The 19,645-nt window shown below is 38.8% G+C and overlaps 1 protein-coding gene across 15 annotated transcripts in view; it reads right to left on the minus strand.

The window, feature by feature from the left end:
- The window catches only part of NEB (nebulin), a 183,749-nt gene that overhangs the window by 15,146 nt on the left and 148,958 nt on the right, over positions 1 to 19,645 (minus strand). For 10 of the 15 annotated variants that reach the window (XM_069982709.1, XM_069982708.1, XM_069982706.1 and 7 more), the window contains 16 exons: positions 19,342 to 19,446; positions 18,937 to 19,047; positions 18,441 to 18,551; positions 17,632 to 17,742; positions 17,189 to 17,290; positions 17,000 to 17,104; positions 15,215 to 15,313; positions 13,362 to 13,472; positions 12,795 to 12,899; positions 10,607 to 10,711; positions 8,921 to 9,025; positions 5,969 to 6,079; positions 5,285 to 5,395; positions 3,651 to 3,764; positions 3,446 to 3,550; positions 2,918 to 3,022 (listed from right to left, as the gene is read on the minus strand). In XM_069982709.1, the coding sequence (XP_069838810.1) occupies positions 2,918 to 3,022; positions 3,446 to 3,550; positions 3,651 to 3,764; positions 5,285 to 5,395; positions 5,969 to 6,079; positions 8,921 to 9,025; positions 10,607 to 10,711; positions 12,795 to 12,899; positions 13,362 to 13,472; positions 15,215 to 15,313; positions 17,000 to 17,104; positions 17,189 to 17,290; positions 17,632 to 17,742; positions 18,441 to 18,551; positions 18,937 to 19,047; positions 19,342 to 19,446 (1,716 nt within the window). The remainder of the gene's footprint in view (positions 1 to 2,917; positions 3,023 to 3,445; positions 3,551 to 3,650; positions 3,765 to 5,284; positions 5,396 to 5,968; positions 6,080 to 8,920; positions 9,026 to 10,606; positions 10,712 to 12,794; positions 12,900 to 13,361; positions 13,473 to 15,214; positions 15,314 to 16,999; positions 17,105 to 17,188; positions 17,291 to 17,631; positions 17,743 to 18,440; positions 18,552 to 18,936; positions 19,048 to 19,341; positions 19,447 to 19,645) is intronic. The other 5 variants (XM_069982710.1, XM_069982711.1, XM_069982701.1 and 2 more) reach the window with 2 other exon arrangements.

Here is a 19,645-nt window from a genome sequence, read left to right on the forward strand (position 1 = left end):
TTAGTCAATCACAGGTCACGGTGCTGTCCCGTCCCAGTCAGCCTGTGATTGGCTGAGCGGGCTGTCACCCTTGTTTCAGGAGCGACAGCCCACTCAGCTAATCGCAGGCTCACTGGGAGAGGACAGCACCGTGGACTGTGATTGGCTGAGCAGGCTGTCAAGAGTGAAAGCCTGCTCAACCATTCACAAACTGCAGAGCTGTCCCATCCCAGTCAGCCTGTGATTGGCTAAACAGGCCATCACCGGATAAGACACCGAACGTGACCAGAGAGCCCAAAGAAGACACCGGGGGAGTGTAGACAGGTGAGAATAACTTTTTTTTTAGACAATTGGATGCTCATTCCGAACCTGTCCAAAAAGTTCAATTTAGTAGCTAACCAAACTTTTTGTAAAGTTCGAAAATAATCTGTGTTTGGGAAGCTCGGTTTGCTCATCTCTAATAAATACTTTGAACCTCTTCATAATATAATTGTCTGATTAGTGGATCCGACCACTGGGACCCCACTGATCACAAGAGCAGGATGTCCCAAGCCCACCTGTTTTAATGCAGCAGCAGTCTAGTATTTGTCAAAGATAACCAGTTTACAGCTCCATAGACTTTTATTCAAACAGAGGCACCCAGGATAAATTCTTGTTATCAGGGGAGGTTTCAGTGATTCGATCCCCACCGATCAGTTTTAGAACCTCTGTTTTATGGACAGGTAATAAGTTGGTCTTATGGGAAAACCCCTTTTTATGTAATGATTATTAGATATAGGCAACATTTTTGTTCTTTCCTTCAACTAGTTTTCCAACGTGTTTCTTCGGTAATGAAACAACTGCTCACTATTGTAATACTGGGAAACATGACTATGTATCATATGAAAATATATAATACTATAGAAAACAATAATAGAAAAAAATTCATATATATATATATATATATATATATATATATATATATCTCAAGACCCCCCCCCCTGCCCCATTCAAACCATCAAACCAGATTTCATGTGACGGATTTAAAGTCCACCATACATTATGCATTATGATTAGAGATGAGTGTAATTACCGGTTGAAGAAATTGGATCCGGCCCTAGGGAGTCCAAGCAATAAGGCTATAGGCCATAGGCCAGGGGTATGAAACTCAGGCCCTCCAGCTGTTGCAAAACTACAATTCCCATTATGCCTGGAAAGCCAAAGCTTGCAGTTTTATAACAGATGGAGGGCCTTAGTTTGACACCTGTGCCATAGGCTGTATCCTTGTCTTCCCGGACTCTCTAGGGCTGCATCCAACTACTCCAGCCACCGGTAAGCATGCTCGAGTTGAGATCATCTCTAATTATCATAATTTTTGTTGCAAAGTTATAAATCCGTTACCCCCCTCACCCCTCCTTTTTTTTTTTTAAAGCTTTCTGGATGGCAAGCTGATCCCAGGGAGTTCTGTTACTTAGATCTTCGGTGATCAGCTGTAATCTGTAAGGGAAACAGACAGCAAGTGCGTAATTCCTCTCCAGCGCCACCACAGGTAAAAGGAAGAATTACACAGTGTCCATTGAAACGCATAGGCAGGGAATGCATGCGTATGCTGAATTGTTTAAAGACATTTTCTGAGTATTGCTCTTCCCCAATAATTGATAGAGATTCTTCATTCTTCTATATTCCATTAAAACTCCCCAATAAGGTATTTGACAATGGAGTTATACACAGAGCAGGGGTCATAAAGCAGCTAAAAATAGGACTGTATTTACACCATAGTATACCATTATCAAGAGCATAAAGAGCCAAGAGCCTGTTTGTCCTTAAAGTGTATGAAAAACTTTTTGACTTGTCATAGAGACATGTTAATAGTTTTGATCAGCCCTGGTCTGAGTGTTCAGACCCGTATTGATCGGGAGAACAAGGCGGGAGAAGACTGCGCTGCAGCTGTCCTCTCCCCGCTCAGTATTAGAAAAAAAAAGTTGGGCTCCATATATTTACATTATGAGCTTGACTCTTTTTTCCTAACACGGAATGGGAGTTTACCGTGCAGCAGCGTGTCCTCTCCCAACATGTTCTCCCGACTGGTACGGGTCCGAAGACTCAGACCTGAACGATCAATACTTTTGACATGTCTCTATGACCTTTTTATTTAATGTGTATATGACATGTCAAAAGAGTTTTCAAAAGAGTTTTTCACCTTCCTTATAGCACAGAAGGGCAGCGTGGTATTGTCTGTCAGTGACATACTTGACATGACTATGACAATAAACAAGTCAAACGTTACTGATCGCAATGGGTCTTACTCCTGAGACACGCTGAGATCCGTGGAGGGGGGGAGTATGTGGCAGTGCGCTTCACTTCCCGGCCAGCTGAAGATCTAAGTCTTCATAGACCATAATGAAGGGAAAGAATCAAATCTGACGTGCACTACTTTGCACTCCCTCCACCTGTGTTTTAGAATTGCAGAAAGTCTCACAAGGGAGACCCACTGCGATCAGTAACTTTTGACATGTCTGATGATGTTGAAAAGTTGTAATAAATTACAGTACCGCAGTAAGTTTCTCTTACCTGAGTTCTCGTGTTTTGAGACTAGTAACTGGCTCCACGTACTTTTGTCCATTTTGACCTATTGAGTACTAGACTTTTACAAACCTGATTTGGGGGTCCCTTCTTCTCCATGGGCCCCTATAGCAGCTGCATAGTCTGCTTGTATAGTAAGTGCACCCTGGGCAATGGACTCTCTAAATCAGGTATACCCATTTACTATATAAAATTAAATCCTTATGTTCAATAAAATGTGAAAAAAACCTAGTCTTTTCTGTGACTCTCTTAGCTATATCTTGTTCTCTCCACATACTTGTGACAGGTCCGGGGAAATAGTGAATTAGCCGTTCCGTTGTTTTTGGTAAATGATATGATATAACTGTAATAAACAGAATATTGTCGATAGACTTACAGTACTGAAGTTCTTCTGGTTTTCACGGACTCTCTGCAGCTCCGGGGTGTCTAGTACAGGCACATAGTAAGACATTGTTCTTTCTGCTTCCTCCTTGTATTTTTTCTGTTTAAGGAATAACCAAGTAAGTCGATTTTTAAAGATTTTAATATTTAATGTTTTATGTTCTGTAATACAAAGTACTTAGAAATGTATTGATTTAACAAAAAATATTCTGGAACTTTAATATGCTCATGTCCGATTGTTCGGCATTTGAATATCGGTGGCTGCAGAAGTTGGTTGCAGCCCTAGGGAGTCCTGGAAAATATGGATACAGCCATAGGCCTGAGCCTGTAGTCATGTTTTCCAGGCAATCTTTTTCAGCCATCGGTATTGAAATGCTGAACGACTGGACTCGAGCATGCTGAAGTTGCGCTCATCTCTACTGGTTACTCTCCAACAACCCCAACCTTACTCAATATACCTTATCACCTTTACTAAAGCCCCCAGAGAATCCCCCAGTCTATGAAGCATTAACCATGTGATCACCTGGCTAGACAGATTCTTGACTTGCTGGGCATGGATAATTTCCGGTGTGTCCACAACAGTCGTGTAGTTGGCCTTATCCATTTCGGCAGACTGCTTATATTTCACCTATAATGGAATATACACAATATTAGCTTTGCCTGACTACAAGGCTTGACCTTACTAGCCTTATACTTTATATAAAATGTGATTTGCCAAAATCACAAACCTGGCTGGCAATATCAGTTGCATTCTTTGCTCTCATGAAGTCTGGAGTCTCCAAGGCCAAGGTTGATAGACCTCTTCCTTTGATCTCCAATTCAAGTGTCTTCTTATATTCTTTCTGTTATGTAAAATAAATGGGGGGTATATATTCATAAAGTTACCAAAAGAGTAGGTCAAAGTTCCATGATAATAAAATAGGACTGAAGAATAGACTTCTATGAGTCAGTACTAGGGATGGTCCGAACCTGCCGAGGTTCGGGTTCGTACGAACCCGGACTCTCGGCGATGATTCCCGCTGTCTTAAACCTCCGTGGAGAGGGTGGATGAAGTGGGAGGACCACCTGGAAAACTGGGATACAGCCTATGGCTATGGCTGTATCCCGGTTTTCCAGGTGGTCCTCCCGCTGTATCCACCCTCTCCACAGAGGTTTAAGACAGCGGGAATCATTGCTGAGAGTCCGGGTTCATACGAACTCGAACCTTGGCAGGTTCGGACCATCCCTAGTCAGTACAACTATGTGTACAAAGAAAGCCCTCCAAATGATCTAAATGTCTTTGCTGCTACTTAAAGGGATTGTCTGGGGAGCAGAAGACGGCTGAAGCCTTCTGCTCCCCGATGCTCACTTCCTGAGAGTCCACGTCTCGGAAGTAAGCCCTTCAAGATGTGGGAGGCTCAATCACTGCGTGCGGGCAATGCTATGCCCAAACACAATGTCAAATAGGTGCACAGTGTCTCCTATTATCATTGATTATCACAGTGTCTCCGATAGTAAGGGGGAAGTGAGTGCCCACCTGTCAGGTCAGCACTCGCTTTCCCCTCAGTCCCAGCTCGCTGCCTGTGCTATTGCACGCACAGACAGTGAGCGGAGAGCAACAGAAGGGGCTGCGCGAAGCAGCAGGGCAGGAAGGGCCGCCTGAACGATCTTTAGATCGTTTGGGCTGCCCATTGAAGTCAGCGGCGGTCTCCTGCTGCCACTCTTATTACATGGAGTGTCATGCAGCAGACCATCGCTGACGTGATTGTGATTTTTCAACATATTGAAAGACCATATTAGTCTTTTAACTTATGCCATTACACCAAATGATTATTGACCAGAACGGCCGGTAACTGGCCAAGTGTAGTAGGACCTTTAGCCCACGTCTTGGAATCCCCGGACAACCCCCTTATAGATTTCCTAATAAATCACTACAGATTTGAATAGCCCTTTGTTTTGAATGCTGTCGCTAATAAGAGTGTTCACACTGGCCGTACATGATCAATAACACCGGGAAAAGGACAAACAATCGTTCCACAAATATTCTGGGAATATTCTGGAAAAGGACAAACAATCTTTCTGAGAATATTCTGGGAATATTCTGGAAAAGGACAAACAATCTTTCTGGAAATATTCTAAAACGGGACAAACAATCTTTCTGGAAATATTCTGGAAAAGGACAAATAATCTTTCTGGGACTATTTTGGTAACATTCCGTGGATATTTGTTCCAAAAAGATAATTTATAGGAAGAAAGATCCTTTCTGAACAAATGATCATTCCCTCGGCTAAAATCAACTGAACCAATATGCAAATTTTTTTGTTTTTTTGTTACTGAAAATGAATATTATTTCCAAACCAGGTACAACTCACAATCCCCATACCTCATTTAATATCTGAGTTGCATTCCTGGCTCTTATAAGCTCAGGGGTCTCCTCCAATATAGTGAGGCCTCGTCCTTTAATAGTATCGTCCAAGTCCTTCCTGTATTCTTTCTAAAAAATTTCCACAGAAATTTCAAAAACACAAACAAAGGCCACACCACTCAACAATAACAAAAACAGACAAAACGTGTGTAATTTGGTTAAGTTGAATGGAAATTGCAGCAAAGGATGGAGGTTTTGGTTTTGTTGGAAAAAGCGAATGATATGAGAATTGCCAGGGTTAAGGGTATGTTCACACAACGTTTTTTTTGAAGCCATATTTTTGGGTGGCCGTCATTTTGAGGTGAACATACAGCCATAAATAAATGTTCATTATTTTGCTGCCGTTATTCCATACGATGTGTGCGCTGGCAGCCAATTTCCTATTGACTTCAATGGGGCACATATTTTTGAATTTTTTTCTTTTTTGTACGCGGTGTGAACATACACTTAAGGCTGAGATTAAGCGTTTTTAAGCGATTTTTAGAATTAATTCGCCATCTAAGTAATAGCACTAATAGAGTGATTACATAAAAGAGACATACAACACACGTAAAACAAAAAAACAAGAATATAAAGAAATGGCATGTAGCGGTTATTAGTGGAATTATTCTGAGTGATCGTAGAAGATTTAACAGATGCTACCTCGCTCGCTATTTTTGTAGCATGTCTGACATGTAACATTGATGGCGTAACCTCCAAACCAGTAAGGTTTCTGCCCTTAATACAGTCTTCCAAGTCTTTCTTATATTCTTTCTGATGAAGGCAGGAAGAAAAATATGACATAGAGTAGACACTAGTGTTTAAGTTTTATACATTTCTGTACTTTAAAGTTTGTTAAATGGAAATATTAAAGGAGCTGTCCAGTCAGGCCCCTTTATGCGTTGCAGCCGAGGAGGGAGAGAGAGTAAAAAAAAAAAATCTACTTACCTTCCTGAACGACTGCCGCCCGTACTCCACTGCCCCGGTCCTTTTGTGCCAATGTTTCTGGGTTTCAGGACGTGACATAGCAGGTCCACTCAACCATTCAGTGGCAGAGACGGGACACTGCTACACCTACTGAATGACTACATGGCTCTGCTATGTCACGTCCCCTAACCCAGAAGTGCTGGCTCAACGGAGACTGAAGTGGTGGAATACAGGCTGCAGAGGGGGAGCCACAGAGGTAAGTATATATTATTTATTTCACTCGCCTCCACCCTGCGCATGGCGCAAAAAGGGATCCTGGCCGAATTACCCCTTTAATCTTTTATGAGGATCTGATATATTAAAACATGAATTGTATTGGTTCATTTAGCCTCTTTTAAAGGGTAGTACTTTAGAGAGTTACTTTTTTTTTTATAATACATGGCTTTAATAAAGTTATAATACTCTTTAATATAACTTAATTAAAATAAATGTATTCTTTTTTCTGTATTACTCAATGTCCATTGAATGGCAGCAGTAAGGGGTGACACGGGCCCATCTGCTGCCACCAATGTTACTGTCGGGAACTGCACCATAGTACCTTGATTCTCAGGAGCATTGGGGTTCACCGAGGTTGGACCCCGACCAATCAAAAAGTGGTGGCACCTCCAAACAATATACCATCTCCTTATGAGATGGTAACACTCACTGGTAGATTCAGGTAGTTTGTACACTCATGTATAAGATATATTTATAAATAGAAAATAGGGGCTACTATCCCTTTAAGAAGTTGTTTACCTTTGAACACAATATTAAGTTTGCATAGAAAGTTGAGTAAACTTGTAAATACACTATTTTGTGGAATTGTGGTTGTAGACTATACTCCAGGGCTGCCTCACCACTCTAAAGGCTTTAGAGATGAAATCTCCCAGCATTCCTTACTGGCTCAAGGGTTGCAGCAATAACAATTATCAGAATTGTGAATGCAGCTCTGGAGTACAATACAAGATGTAATTCAGGATCAATAATGTAATGTATAAATAGGTTGCTCGTTAATCGTTTTTTACATTGACTGTTAACATAATGTTCAAATGTGACTAATATAATAATATGTGGCTATTTAGTCAGAGGTAAAGAAGATATATAGACTAAATTGAATGAAATCTAAATAACCCAGTGATAATTAAGGGATATTTCAGCGTGTATAAGGTTTCCATTTAACATAAACAACTTCAAGCCTTCTTGGCTGGAAGTACTAACATATTGTATAATATACAGTGACATCATAAACAAACATGGATCCACCTGTATCTTTAAAGGGGTACTCTGGTGAAATGTTTTTCTCAAATCAACTGGTGTCAGAAAAATATACAAATATGTAAATTACTTGTATTTAAAAATCCCAAGTCCTCCAGTACTTATCAGCTGCTGTATGTCCTGCAGTTAGGGGTGTTTTCTTTAAAAAAAATAACACAGCTGCCACCCTTGTCCGAGACAGGAATTGTCCAGAGCAGTAGTAATCCCCATAGAAAACCTCTTCTGCTCTGGACAGTTCCTGACATGGACAGAGGTGGCAGCAGAGAGCACTGTGTCAGGCCGGAAAGGAAACACCTCTTCCTGCAGGATATACAGCAGCTGATAAGTGCTGGAAGACTTGAGTTAAAAAAATAAATAGAATTAAATTACAAATCTGTATAACTTTTTGACACCAGTTGCTTTGAAAACAAATTTCTTCCTCTGGAGAACCCCTTTAACAGATGGTGTTACAAATATATTGGAATATATTTGAGAGAAGTGAGATACAATTGTAAACAAAATACATTTTCACTTGAAAATCACACATCCATAACAAAAAATAGACAAAAATGTTTAGAAATAAAATTTTTGTCCTCGGTTTTTGGGTGTGGTGTTGCAGATCACTTCCATTGAAGTGAGTTGTAATACCACACGCAACCTGAGTATAAATGTGGTGCTGTCTAACACTGGATTTTTTGCTAAGTTGCTGTGATTTTCTAATGCTGTTATAACCCCTTTATATCTTAGGAACAGGTGGGCGTAGGCAGAAAATAATAGCGCACCAGAGACTATAAAATTCTATTTAATTTTTTTTTTTTTTTTACTGACCACAAGTACCTTTTAAGGGTATTGTACCATGTAAGGGTACGTTTACACTCACCGGATCCGCAGTGAATTTTCTGCTGCGGATCCGCAGCAGATTTCATTTAAATAACTGAGCACAGCATCAAATCTGCACCATCAAATCTGCTGCAGATCTGCTGCGGATCCTGTAGGTGTGAACGCACCCTAAATATTTAAAAGAGTACCTGTAAAAAAAGAAGGAAAAAAAAAAAGATTTTCAAGAACAAAAAGATTGTCAAAGAGACATGTGAAATTTTTTTATCAGTTCGGGTCTAAGTGTTCAGATCAAGACCAATCGGGAGACCGAGTCGGGAAAAATTTGCGCTTTGTGTTATGTGACCTGGATGCCCACAAATGTGTAGCTGACCAGGTCAGAAAAAGACACAGAGCCGGGAGAGAAAGCAATGTATGTGGACTTTTTCCGGCACATTCTCTGGGTTGTTCGTGGTAGTGAGCACTTAGACAATCAAAACTTTTAACGTGTCTCTCTTGACGTAAAGTTTTTGACAGTGCTCTATATAAAAATATAGAGTTGTCACTTCTAGCACTTACCTCACTCTGCATATGCTGGGCCTCTTTAGCTGTGACATAGGTCGGGGTCTCAAAGTCCAGCATAGCTTTACCTCTCTCTTTTTCATACTTCTCCTTATATTTAACCTAGTTATAGTGAAGCAGTAAATAGTAAAATTATTTAAAAAAACAAAAACAAAAAAACACAAGCAACCAAAAACTTTATAATGTAAAAAATAAAATCTAAAATAATAACAATAAAACATTTATCTGCTCACAATTAGAAGATGTACTTATTATTTTTCAGCAGTAAGTTTTAATTTGTTGGTGATGACCAAAGAAAATAAGGACCACTTTTTCATTATTAGTAAATACAGTTTACGCTCCGGTCTATTGAAGTAAATCACTTACAATCTCGCTGTTTTCAATTACACTAAAAAAATATATAATTTTCAGGTGCGAAGCAAAATCTGTAGGAGATATTAATTCTGGAACCTACTGGGCAGCGGATAAGCTGATAATAGTTATTTTACAGGAGCTTCTTTTATGGTGTTGGGACAGGAATTATCTTTACAAAAATAAAATATAAAAAAAATTATATGTTTTACTTTTTCTCCTGAGCATGTAAGATCGAAAGAAATGAAATAAAAAAAAAAAAATAAAAAAAAAAAGAAAAGAATTCATGTTACATAATGAATCATGTTTGGCCTCTCCAGCTGTTGCAAAACTACAATTCCCATCATCCCTGGACAACCAAAGCTAAGGCATGATGGGAATTATAGTTTTTCAACAGCTGGAGGACTGAAGGTTTCCTATCCCTGTTACAGATAAACAACTTCTTGGCATTTTTTTTGGAAATATTGAATTTCAACTAAACTGGTAAAAGAGTTGTTGAGTCAAAGCAGGGTGGTGGTGTAAACATAATATACATGTTATACACCTATCCCAGTCCCCCATGGCTACCACATCACTGCCCCTGTCTCTCCAATAGTCTCTTCTATCGCCCAGAACCTGTGACGTCTCATCACAGCCGGAGTTGCCCGCTCAGCCAATCATTGACTGATTGTCCAGTGATTGATTAAACTCATTGATACACCGCCCTCATACAACCCATTTAAGTTTTTTTTTTCTGTTTTAATAAAGGGGTGGTTTTGTGGGTAAGTCTCTCTGCAGTTGCCCACCCATTAATAATCTAAAAGCCACACCGGCTGCATCTGGATGTAGTTTCTGCCACGATCGGCTGGCCGCTCCATTTGGCCTTAAAGGGGTTGTGTCATTAAGAAAATTAGGTCTAAACTGAAATTAAATTATATGTGAAATTAAACATATCTCAACTCTACAAGCATTCCTGATAATGTCCTCATTAAGAAATATAGACTTAGTAATCCCCCATGGGCCTGCATTGGTTTTATAACCTGTTGGGTCAGGCATGTCCAGTGCATATGCCTAAGCAGGCTAGAATATGCGGCAGAAGGCGTGATCATTGGGAGCGGTGGGTGGTCTGAGGGTGAACGCCCCCAGTGCTCCTAAGGAGGTAATTCGCACCTTTTTATAGCACTGGATATCACAAAAACGGCAGCACTTAAGAGCGCAAGAAGACAGGCGACGGTAAGAGGAGTTCAGCGAGGAACTATCAGCAGGTTTGTATGCTCCAACCTGCTGATAGTTTTCCTTTCAGGTCACACAACACATCATAAACAGTATTAGGCACTTGAATGTAAAACTTACGATGCTCTGCAGTTCTGTTGCCTCCTTTACATGAACTTGATCAAGTGAATCAGGCACCACTTGGTAGTGACCCTTATTCTTCTCATATTCCTTCTTGTACTTGTACTGAAGGGAAGTGTCAAAAACTGCCTCAATCATAGCCTAACATGTTATCTGTCTGATACTGGATCCAACCTTACTTTAGGGAAAGTTCTAAATTAAACTTGAATAAAATAACTGAATGATAAAGCTACAAAATAATATAAGTAATAAAATTAATCTTTACGTACACTGGGCCAACTTATTCTATAGGGCTTTGTATAATTATCATTATATTGTGTAAATATTATTAATATACAGGAGGCCTAGCACTTTGTAGTTATTGCTCAGTTCTTAGTTATACAATATATATTGGTTGGTTGAATCCTGCTAAAACATATATAAAAATATTAATATTTTTTTTTTATTACACGTTCTAAAATTTACATCAACTATATAACGTTTTTACTATTATATACATTTAGTTTTTTTTAATGTTATTTTTGTTTAAGGTAAAAATCAAACCAAATTAGGGTTATGGACGAACTACTGTGCCATTAAACTACTGAATTATTAGAAAGTAAATGGGTTATGTGTCTTTAAATATGGAGAATTATTAGTAGCTATATTATTGTCTATTGTTTTTTAAAAAAATGTTGAATATTATTGAGCGTGGTTAGTTCATCTGGATAAATAAGAGAATGAGATGAGTTAAGGGCTATTTGGATTAGCTGTTGTGCTCCTCTTTGTAAGTTCAAGGGGTTATCCAGTGTCAGAAAACATGGCCACTTTCTTCCAGAGACAGCACCACTCTTGTCTCCAGGTAAGGTGTCGTTTAAAATTAAGCTCCATTCACTTTAATGAAACTGAGTTGCAAAACCTGCACCCAAACTGGAGACAAGAGCGGTGCTGTCTCTGGAAGAAAGTGGCCATGTTTTCTAATGCTGGATAATTCCTTTAAGTTAAAGAGGTTTTCCAGGAAAAAATTATACATTCCTATGAAGCTGAATCTGACAGAAAGAGACAAGTACATCAATCTTCCGGCATACTTGGTTCTTTCCGTCGATCCATAGGAATGAGTAGATCCGCTACCGTACCCGTAGCTCTATTTATAATACAGAAGCCGGGGGCCCGATGTGAAGATCAGTGGGGGGTACAGAGGTCCTGGAATACCCCTTTAAGTTAAAAGTCTATCTTTAAAGGGAACCTGTCATCGCTTCCATGCTGCCTGAACCACAACTGAGTGGTCTCCAGTGACTTTTCCCTTTTCCTTGACCCTCTGGCCTTGATTTAGAGGTCTCTCCCTATAACCAAAAGTGGAGAGGTCTACCAATCGAAGCCTGGGGGGGTTGATAGAGAGGGGGCTTCCAAGGAACACTCCAGTGAATCATGGTTGAGACAACCTGAAAAGGATAATAGGTTCCCTTTACTATAACTTTATATCAGTCAGAACTTTTTTTCCTGTAATATCGAGCTTCACACCTCCTGCATAGAGACAAATAATAATAAAATTCTGTCTCCCATTACACACCACTAGAGGTCATTGTTTTCAGTCTATGCAGGAGATTTGGAGCTGTGTATCGGGAAACAAAGCTATGACCATTATCAAGATGTATTAGAGGTGAGTGGATCGAATCTGAAACCAAATCCAAATCTAATGTATCGGCCATCAATTAATTCAGCCTTAAAAAAAAAAAAGTTCTGGCTCAATTTCCCTAATTTCCTAGGAAACTCAAGTATTACCCTTTGAGGCATCCTTGGACTGTATAGTCTTGGGAGACCTCAGAGTGTCATACCTAACTCCTTATCAGGAAACTTTGAATGCAGAGCTTATTTTTTAAGAATTTAACTGAATTAACTGCCAACTTTTTGGATTTGAATTTGTCGACTCTAACTGAAGATTCATTCAGTTGGGAAAAAAATCAGCACAAAATATTGGATCTAAATGTGACATGGTGTTAAAACGTGAAGATTGGCTTTAGGTTTGATGAACTTAGCGGTATTAATATCTAGTATTGGTTGGATGGAATATAAGTCAGTAAATAAGAAAAGGATAGCTACCAACTGATGCCCAAGGTGAAAGCAGAACGATTAGCTTTATCAGTTATAGCAGGAAGAGAAAGAAGTGGTATTATTGCGGAAAAGTGATTATTTTCGGTATTAGACTTACATCACTTGCAAGTTTGCTTGTACCAGTGATATGCTGCATGTTCAAAGATTCCGCCATATCAGTCACTGGTTTATGCAGCTTCTTAAGATCCGCCTTATATTTAATCTATAGATAAAAAAAATAGTTAAGCCTAAATCATATATCTAATAAGAAATATATCTAATTAAACAAAATTAAATTAATTAAACAGAAAAAAAAATTGGTTTAAAGGGAATATGTCATCTTCATTTATTAACAGATTTCATACAGTTTTTATTTTATTTACTTTTTTGTATATTAATACAAGGGCAGTCATATTGCTAGAGAGAGACAGGGAAAGGGTTCTTGAATACACCAAACCAAAGGCACATTAGTGAAAAGTTGACCAAACACAGAGTTTTTGAGATATTTACTTTCTTGATTTAATCATCAGTCCATCGTTTTATTTTTTTATCGTTCTTTTTTTTTTACATTGGGTATTAAAACATTGGACCTTTCTGTGTATACTTTTTTTGTTAAATGTTTTAAAGAAAATAAATTATAAATGTTTTCTTGAAAATCTAATGCCCATATCATCTAATACTTTACCTCACTAGCAAGTGTATTTGCTTCCTTCAAAGTCTGGTAAATTTTGGCCTCCTTGAGGTCATACTGAGGTTTCTTTCCCTTATCTTTGGAAAAGTTTTCTTTATACTTCACCTGTTGAAACAAAATAGGATTTTCAAATTGATAAAATAAATCATGCAAAAAAACAAACAAAAAAAACCTAAGGATCGGGAATTATAACCTCTTGAAATAATAATAAAAATAATAATACTAAAAAGCCATAACAGTAACTTGAAAAAAAAAAAGCAAATCAAGTGTAAATAATTCTAAATAAAGAAATTCTCGCAAAAACATGCTCCAAATCATAAACCTGTATGTGTGTAAAAAAAAAATTGGAGGATAGTACAGAAAAAGGGCAAACATTATGTGCATTCTTTTGTATAATTTGAGCAGTAAATTCACTTAGAATTTTTTGTTGCCAGAAAGTTTTTATATTTTGGCAAGTCTACAAATTGGCCAATAAAAATATTTGGTTGTGTCTGTTCAGGCACAAACAAATGCACATTATTTATGGTGAGATTTATAATTGTGCTAAGCATGCAACAAACATAAGGACTATATACACAGCCTATTCAAATTGGAAAAAAAATGGTCTCCATCTGTTAAGAAACTTTTACAGGGGTTGAAATCTCACAACAGGTAGAGAGGCCTAGCTTAGATGCCACTGCAATAATAATTAATCCAAACTTGACAAAAACTTTACTTACCTACAAACATGTAAAGTAACGCAAATTGAGTCAATCAATAAGATTACTAAAAGTTTTTTGCTTGTTTTTTACTCGTATTCCAGCATTCACAATGTTCTCCAGCATGCACAATGCGCACTTTGATGTCAATTTACCTTGCAAAGTAGCAGTTTCTCTTTAAAAAATATCACAGTGAAGAGTGTCAAGAGGGAAGCTGCCATACGCAGTTCATGCTGCCCGAACCACAGTTACTGGGGCAATCTCTGTTGCCCCCCTCCCCCACCAGCATTAATTGATAGAGTTGACCCTGAAAGATCTATCAGTCAAGACCAATGGGATGGGCAGGAGCCACCAAGGACCACCCCCATGGTGGTTCGAGCAGCATGAAAGTTCTAATTTACCAACTGTATGATAAACGTAACATTAGACCCTCACAGTATATAGGTTACGTGGAACTATGGGAGGTCAATCCAGTGGTACTGTACATTCAAAATACAATGTTTTAAATATGAGTACAATGTGTTCTTCTGAATCTTTAGGCTGGGTTCACACTACGTATATTTCAGTCAGTATTGGGGTCCTCATATTGCAACCAAAACCAGGAGTGGATTAAAAACACAGAAAGGATCTGTTCACACAATGCTGAAATTGAGTGGATGGCCGCCATATAACAGTAAATAACGGCCATTATTTCAATATAACAGCCGTTGTTTTAAAATAACAGCAAATATTTGCCATTAAATGGCGGCCATCCACTCAATTTCAACATTGTGTGAACAGAGCCTTTCTGTGTTTTTAATCCACTCCTGGTTTTGGTTGCAATATGAGGACCACAATACTGACTCAAATATACGTAATGTGAACCCAGCCATAGGGTGTATTTACTTTTTTTGTGCTGTTTTTGCATTTTGTTTGATTTTGCTCTGATGCCTTTTTATGTTACGGAAAAGTAAAAAGCATCAAAAACTGCACATGTGAATACACCCGGACTAATTCTAACCTTGATACTCGATTTTGATCATGTTTTAAGGAGAAAACTGCCACGTAATTGAATTTAAAAAATCTTGCAGGAATTTTTCCCTTTATAAACAAAAAGTGGAGCACAGGCAAATGCACCATATAAGTCAATGATGAACATGCTCGTCTTACACTACTAGTGAGATCATTAGCTTTCTTAAGTGTCCGCATGATGGGAGTGTCATAAGATGCTGCTCCGTGGCCCCACAGTTTTCCTTTGGTATACTCAGCCTATAATATGCAGCAAAACATTGGATTAGCAAAGCATGTTAGATCTTCTCGAGCCTCGAAGAGGACACCCAAGAATCCATTGATATGGCTCCTCTGAATATGAATGGAAATAAGGAACGTTAATACAAGATAGATTCATATGAGTGTAATACAGGCAAGTTTTTGTTCCCATTTGGTTGAATATCCTGGCCATAACTTAAACAACCAGCATCATGGGAATCTATGATGGTCTTATTAGACCTGCAGTTCAGCAGGACATTCATTCATAATACAGGAACAAAAACTTGCCATTAAAGGGGAAGTCCGGTGGGGGGTGCAAAAATGTATTACAGGCGAGGGTGGGGGGGGGGATAAAAAAGAAGTTATAGTCCCGCTTCTGGACCCCACCGGCTGTCTTCTGAGCTCCCCTCTGGCCTGTTAGTTACGTCATACTCGGGTTGTGATATACTGGAACCCAGGAGAAGATGACACGGCCTGGGAGCTCTGTGATGCAGTGCAGTGTGAGCTCCAGGAGCGCTAAGCATATTGGCTTTTTTTATTCCCCCCCCCCTCTCCCTGCCCATAATGAACCCCCACCACCACCACCACAGGACTTCTCTTTTAATGATATGACCATGTTCACACAATATATTTTTGACTGTTTTTGGTCTGCAAACAATCCGTAAAATGGCGTTTTGAATAGTTAAAAAAACTGGCAAAAATTGGTAATTTTTTTTTTTTACTATCAAGTTCTATTGATCTCAATAGTAAAATGGTCGTTAGTGCACACACATTAACGTTTAAGGTTGTTATAATACATTTTTTAATTACCAGTTTTTTAAATTGGTATTTTTGTCCGTTTTCATGCAAAAATGGCCGTTTTTTTCCAGCTGCTTTTTTTTTTTTTTTTTTTTTTTACCATGAAAATCGGTCACTTTTTGTATGAGTGAAAATACCAGCTGTAAACCTTGTGTGGACATGGCCTAAAGCAGGGATGGGGAACCTGGGACCCTCCAGCTGTTGAAAAATAACAATTCCCATCATGCTTGGCCGTCCAGGCATGATGGAAATTGCAGTTTTGCAACAGCTATAAGTTTGCAGTATATAATAAGACTGCATTAAAGCACTTGAAGGAATTGTATGAGACTGGACCAAAATGGCTTCTTCCTTCCCAAAACTCCATTCTTGTCTAAAGGATATGTGTAGTATTGCAGCTCCAATGACTTTAGTAAGGCTGGACTGCAATACGAGTCACAGCCCAGGCACAAGAGTGGCGCTGTTTATGGAAGAAAGGAGCCATGCTTTTCCAATCCCTTTAAGAACATAGGGGAAGATTTATCAAACATGGTGTAAAGTGAAACTGGCTCAGTTGCCCCTAGTAACCAATCAGATTCCACCTTTCATTCCTCACAGACTCTTTGGAAAATGAAAGGTGGAATCTGATTGGTTAGGGCAACTGTGCCAGTTTAACGTTACACCATGTTGGATAAATCTCCCCCATAGAGTGTACTAGTGTAAAGTAACATATAAGTGTTTCACCATTTCAATTAGTATCTTAATATCTAGTATCTGGTTCATATCACCAGTATTTGCCAAGTATGACATAGGTGTAGCATGTATAATGTACCGTAGGTTTTATTTTTAGCCTGGAATTGCCCTAATGGATTAGGCTTCTCTATTATAGTACTTCATTAGTTCAGGTCTTACTTGGCTGGTAAGTTTGGATACTTCTTGGGCTAATTCAATATCAGGTCGTCCCAGGACAGTGATACCGCGGCCGGCTTCTTCACGGGCCTTAGCTTTGTACTGGATCTATAAGAGAAATTGAACATTTTTATGTAACATGGTGCACAATCAGCCCTATATCATTCCTCATATAAAAGCTATGGTACTTACATCGCTGACCAGCTTGGCCGCCTGGGTTGCCTTCATAATGTCGGGTCTATCAACAATGGTGGTGTAATTGAGATGAGCCTTGGCTTCTTTCTTGTATGACAACTGCAATATAAGTTTATGGATTATTTTTCTATATTTGACTTCTTGTAGAACTACTGCGGTGAAAATAATTCCGCTTCCACTATCAATGAAGGTTCCTTCGAATTTCTGTGTTTTTACCTCATAGAACTACCACTACTTGGCCTTTACCATATGGACACGTAGAGACTCAATGTGCACCTATTATATACAAACCCAATGGACGATCCAAAAATATCTAGTGCTGATTGCATCAGGTAGCCATGAAATAAGACTGGGGTAAGCTGGGATGGTCAAACCATAGACCCTTGCTGACTATATATCTTCCTCATTTTTGCTAACTCTTCAAGACAACTTATACTCACATTACTTTGGGCTTTGGCAACTTCCATTGCGTGTTTCACCTCAGGTGGTTCCTGCATGATGGAGTAGTTGGATTTGCCCTTCTCCTTCTGGAACTTTTCTTTATATTGTTTCTAAAAATATTGAGAAAACAGTCAGGCAAAATTAAATTAAAAGCCAATGGTGTACCTTATAAATATACTGTATATAATAAATGTAATTTCTGGTATTTTTGTCAACAAACATCTCAACAGTCCCCTGAAGAAGCCATGTCTGGCCGTACATTTCCCCTGAAGGAGCCATTTGAAATGAGACATTTTTTGATATAAGTCATAAATTAAAAAAAAGGTTGCACTTCCTGTTGTCACTTTTCAAGGATGACCAGTGCCACAAAAAAAAATGACAATAGAGTGTTTCTCCGAAAATAAGACGTTCCCCTAAAAATAAGGCCTAGCTTCGGTTTGTAGGCTTATTGCAATAGGTTTGAAATAAAAGCACTAGTTAAAGTCAGCTGACCAGATCCCCAACACTGGGTGGCTGAGCATCACCCAATCAGTGCCAGACTTGTTATGCTCCGCCCCCATCTGCTAAACACAAGCTGCAGAAGGAGTAATAAAGTGCACAGTAGGGGACACTGAATATGGGGAGGACATTGCCTCTGAAGGTGGATTCTCTAAAAAAAATTCTGGTAGGCTCAAGGTAACCAAGTCCATTTCTGCTTTTAGCACATGGTAGTTGTGGCTTTTAACCCTCTGAAGTAGTCTGATTTCTTTGCATACTAATAATATTTATAACCATAAACAATTGCACTTTTGTAAGATGCCTTACTCACCTCACTAATAACCTTAGTCACGTCTTTAACATGAACTGTGTCACGTGTTTCGGGCAAGGTTGTAAAGGAGCCATGTGGCAGGTGCTTCTTCACTTCTTCCTTATATTTATTCTGGAAAAGAAAAGAAAATACAGGTTTTATTTCCAGGCTGTTAATTCTACCTGTATAAATCTATGTGCTGTTAGCTCCACCTAGTGGTGGTGAGATTCAGCAAGAATTATATAATTTGACGTCAGAATATCAGAACTCCTTAGGCCTACAGTATGTTCCCACTACGCAGTGTTGTTGGGAAAAGGCGGCCGTCTATTAGTAAAGATTAATCATGATCATTATTTGTGGCCGTCATTACCAATAGATGGACACTTTTCCAGAATATAACTTTAATAAAAGCTCAGTATATTTAATATGTAATAGGTAATTACAATAGCTGGGGGTCTCAGTGGTGCCCAGTTTGATGTTTACATTGTGGTGTTTATACCATCTGGCAGGAACTTACTTCAGATACAAGAGTGCTGACAGATTTAGCATGGATGATCTGAGGTGTATCTGGAACAACTCCGAATTCTCCTTGGTACGTTCCTTTCTCATACTTCTTCTTATATTTCACCTACAAATCCACCAGAATATCAGTTATGTACAGACATAAGGTGCTCTTATACACCGATTTGAGTATTTAAGTATTTACATTAAATTCAATAATAACCAGTATGCAGTAAACTACTTTGCTCCACCTAGTGGTGGCTGTGGGCAAGAAGAATTTTATCATTAAATTCCATGCTATGGGGCGACTTTTTTTTTAGCTTTGTTCATTGAAGATTGAACAATAGTCTACAAAATGTTCAAAATTTTTCTTAGTCTGACTTGAACGATTAGAGTACTAATGTTTTTGTTGGATACTCACATCACTGTTCATTTCTGCGTTCCTGAGAGCTAGGACGGTATTCTGGTCGTCTGTGACGGACAGCTTGCATCCCTTCAGGAATTCTCGGTCCAGTTTGTATTCATACTGGGAAAAAAAATTATGTGATGTAATACAAAAACAGATATAGAGAATGAAAGAGCTGACATTAATATAGAGATGTGGCTTGATACTAGGGAGTCCCCTTGAAAAATTGGGGACTCCCTACAGCAACCAGGTTCCCCTACATACCTACACCACTGCAAGTACAGCATATATCCTAAGCTACTTATACCTAAGAGGACAG

The sequence above is a fragment of the Dendropsophus ebraccatus genome, chromosome 9 (genome assembly GCF_027789765.1).
Source record: "Dendropsophus ebraccatus isolate aDenEbr1 chromosome 9, aDenEbr1.pat, whole genome shotgun sequence".
NCBI classification, from domain to species: domain Eukaryota; kingdom Metazoa; phylum Chordata; class Amphibia; order Anura; family Hylidae; genus Dendropsophus; species Dendropsophus ebraccatus.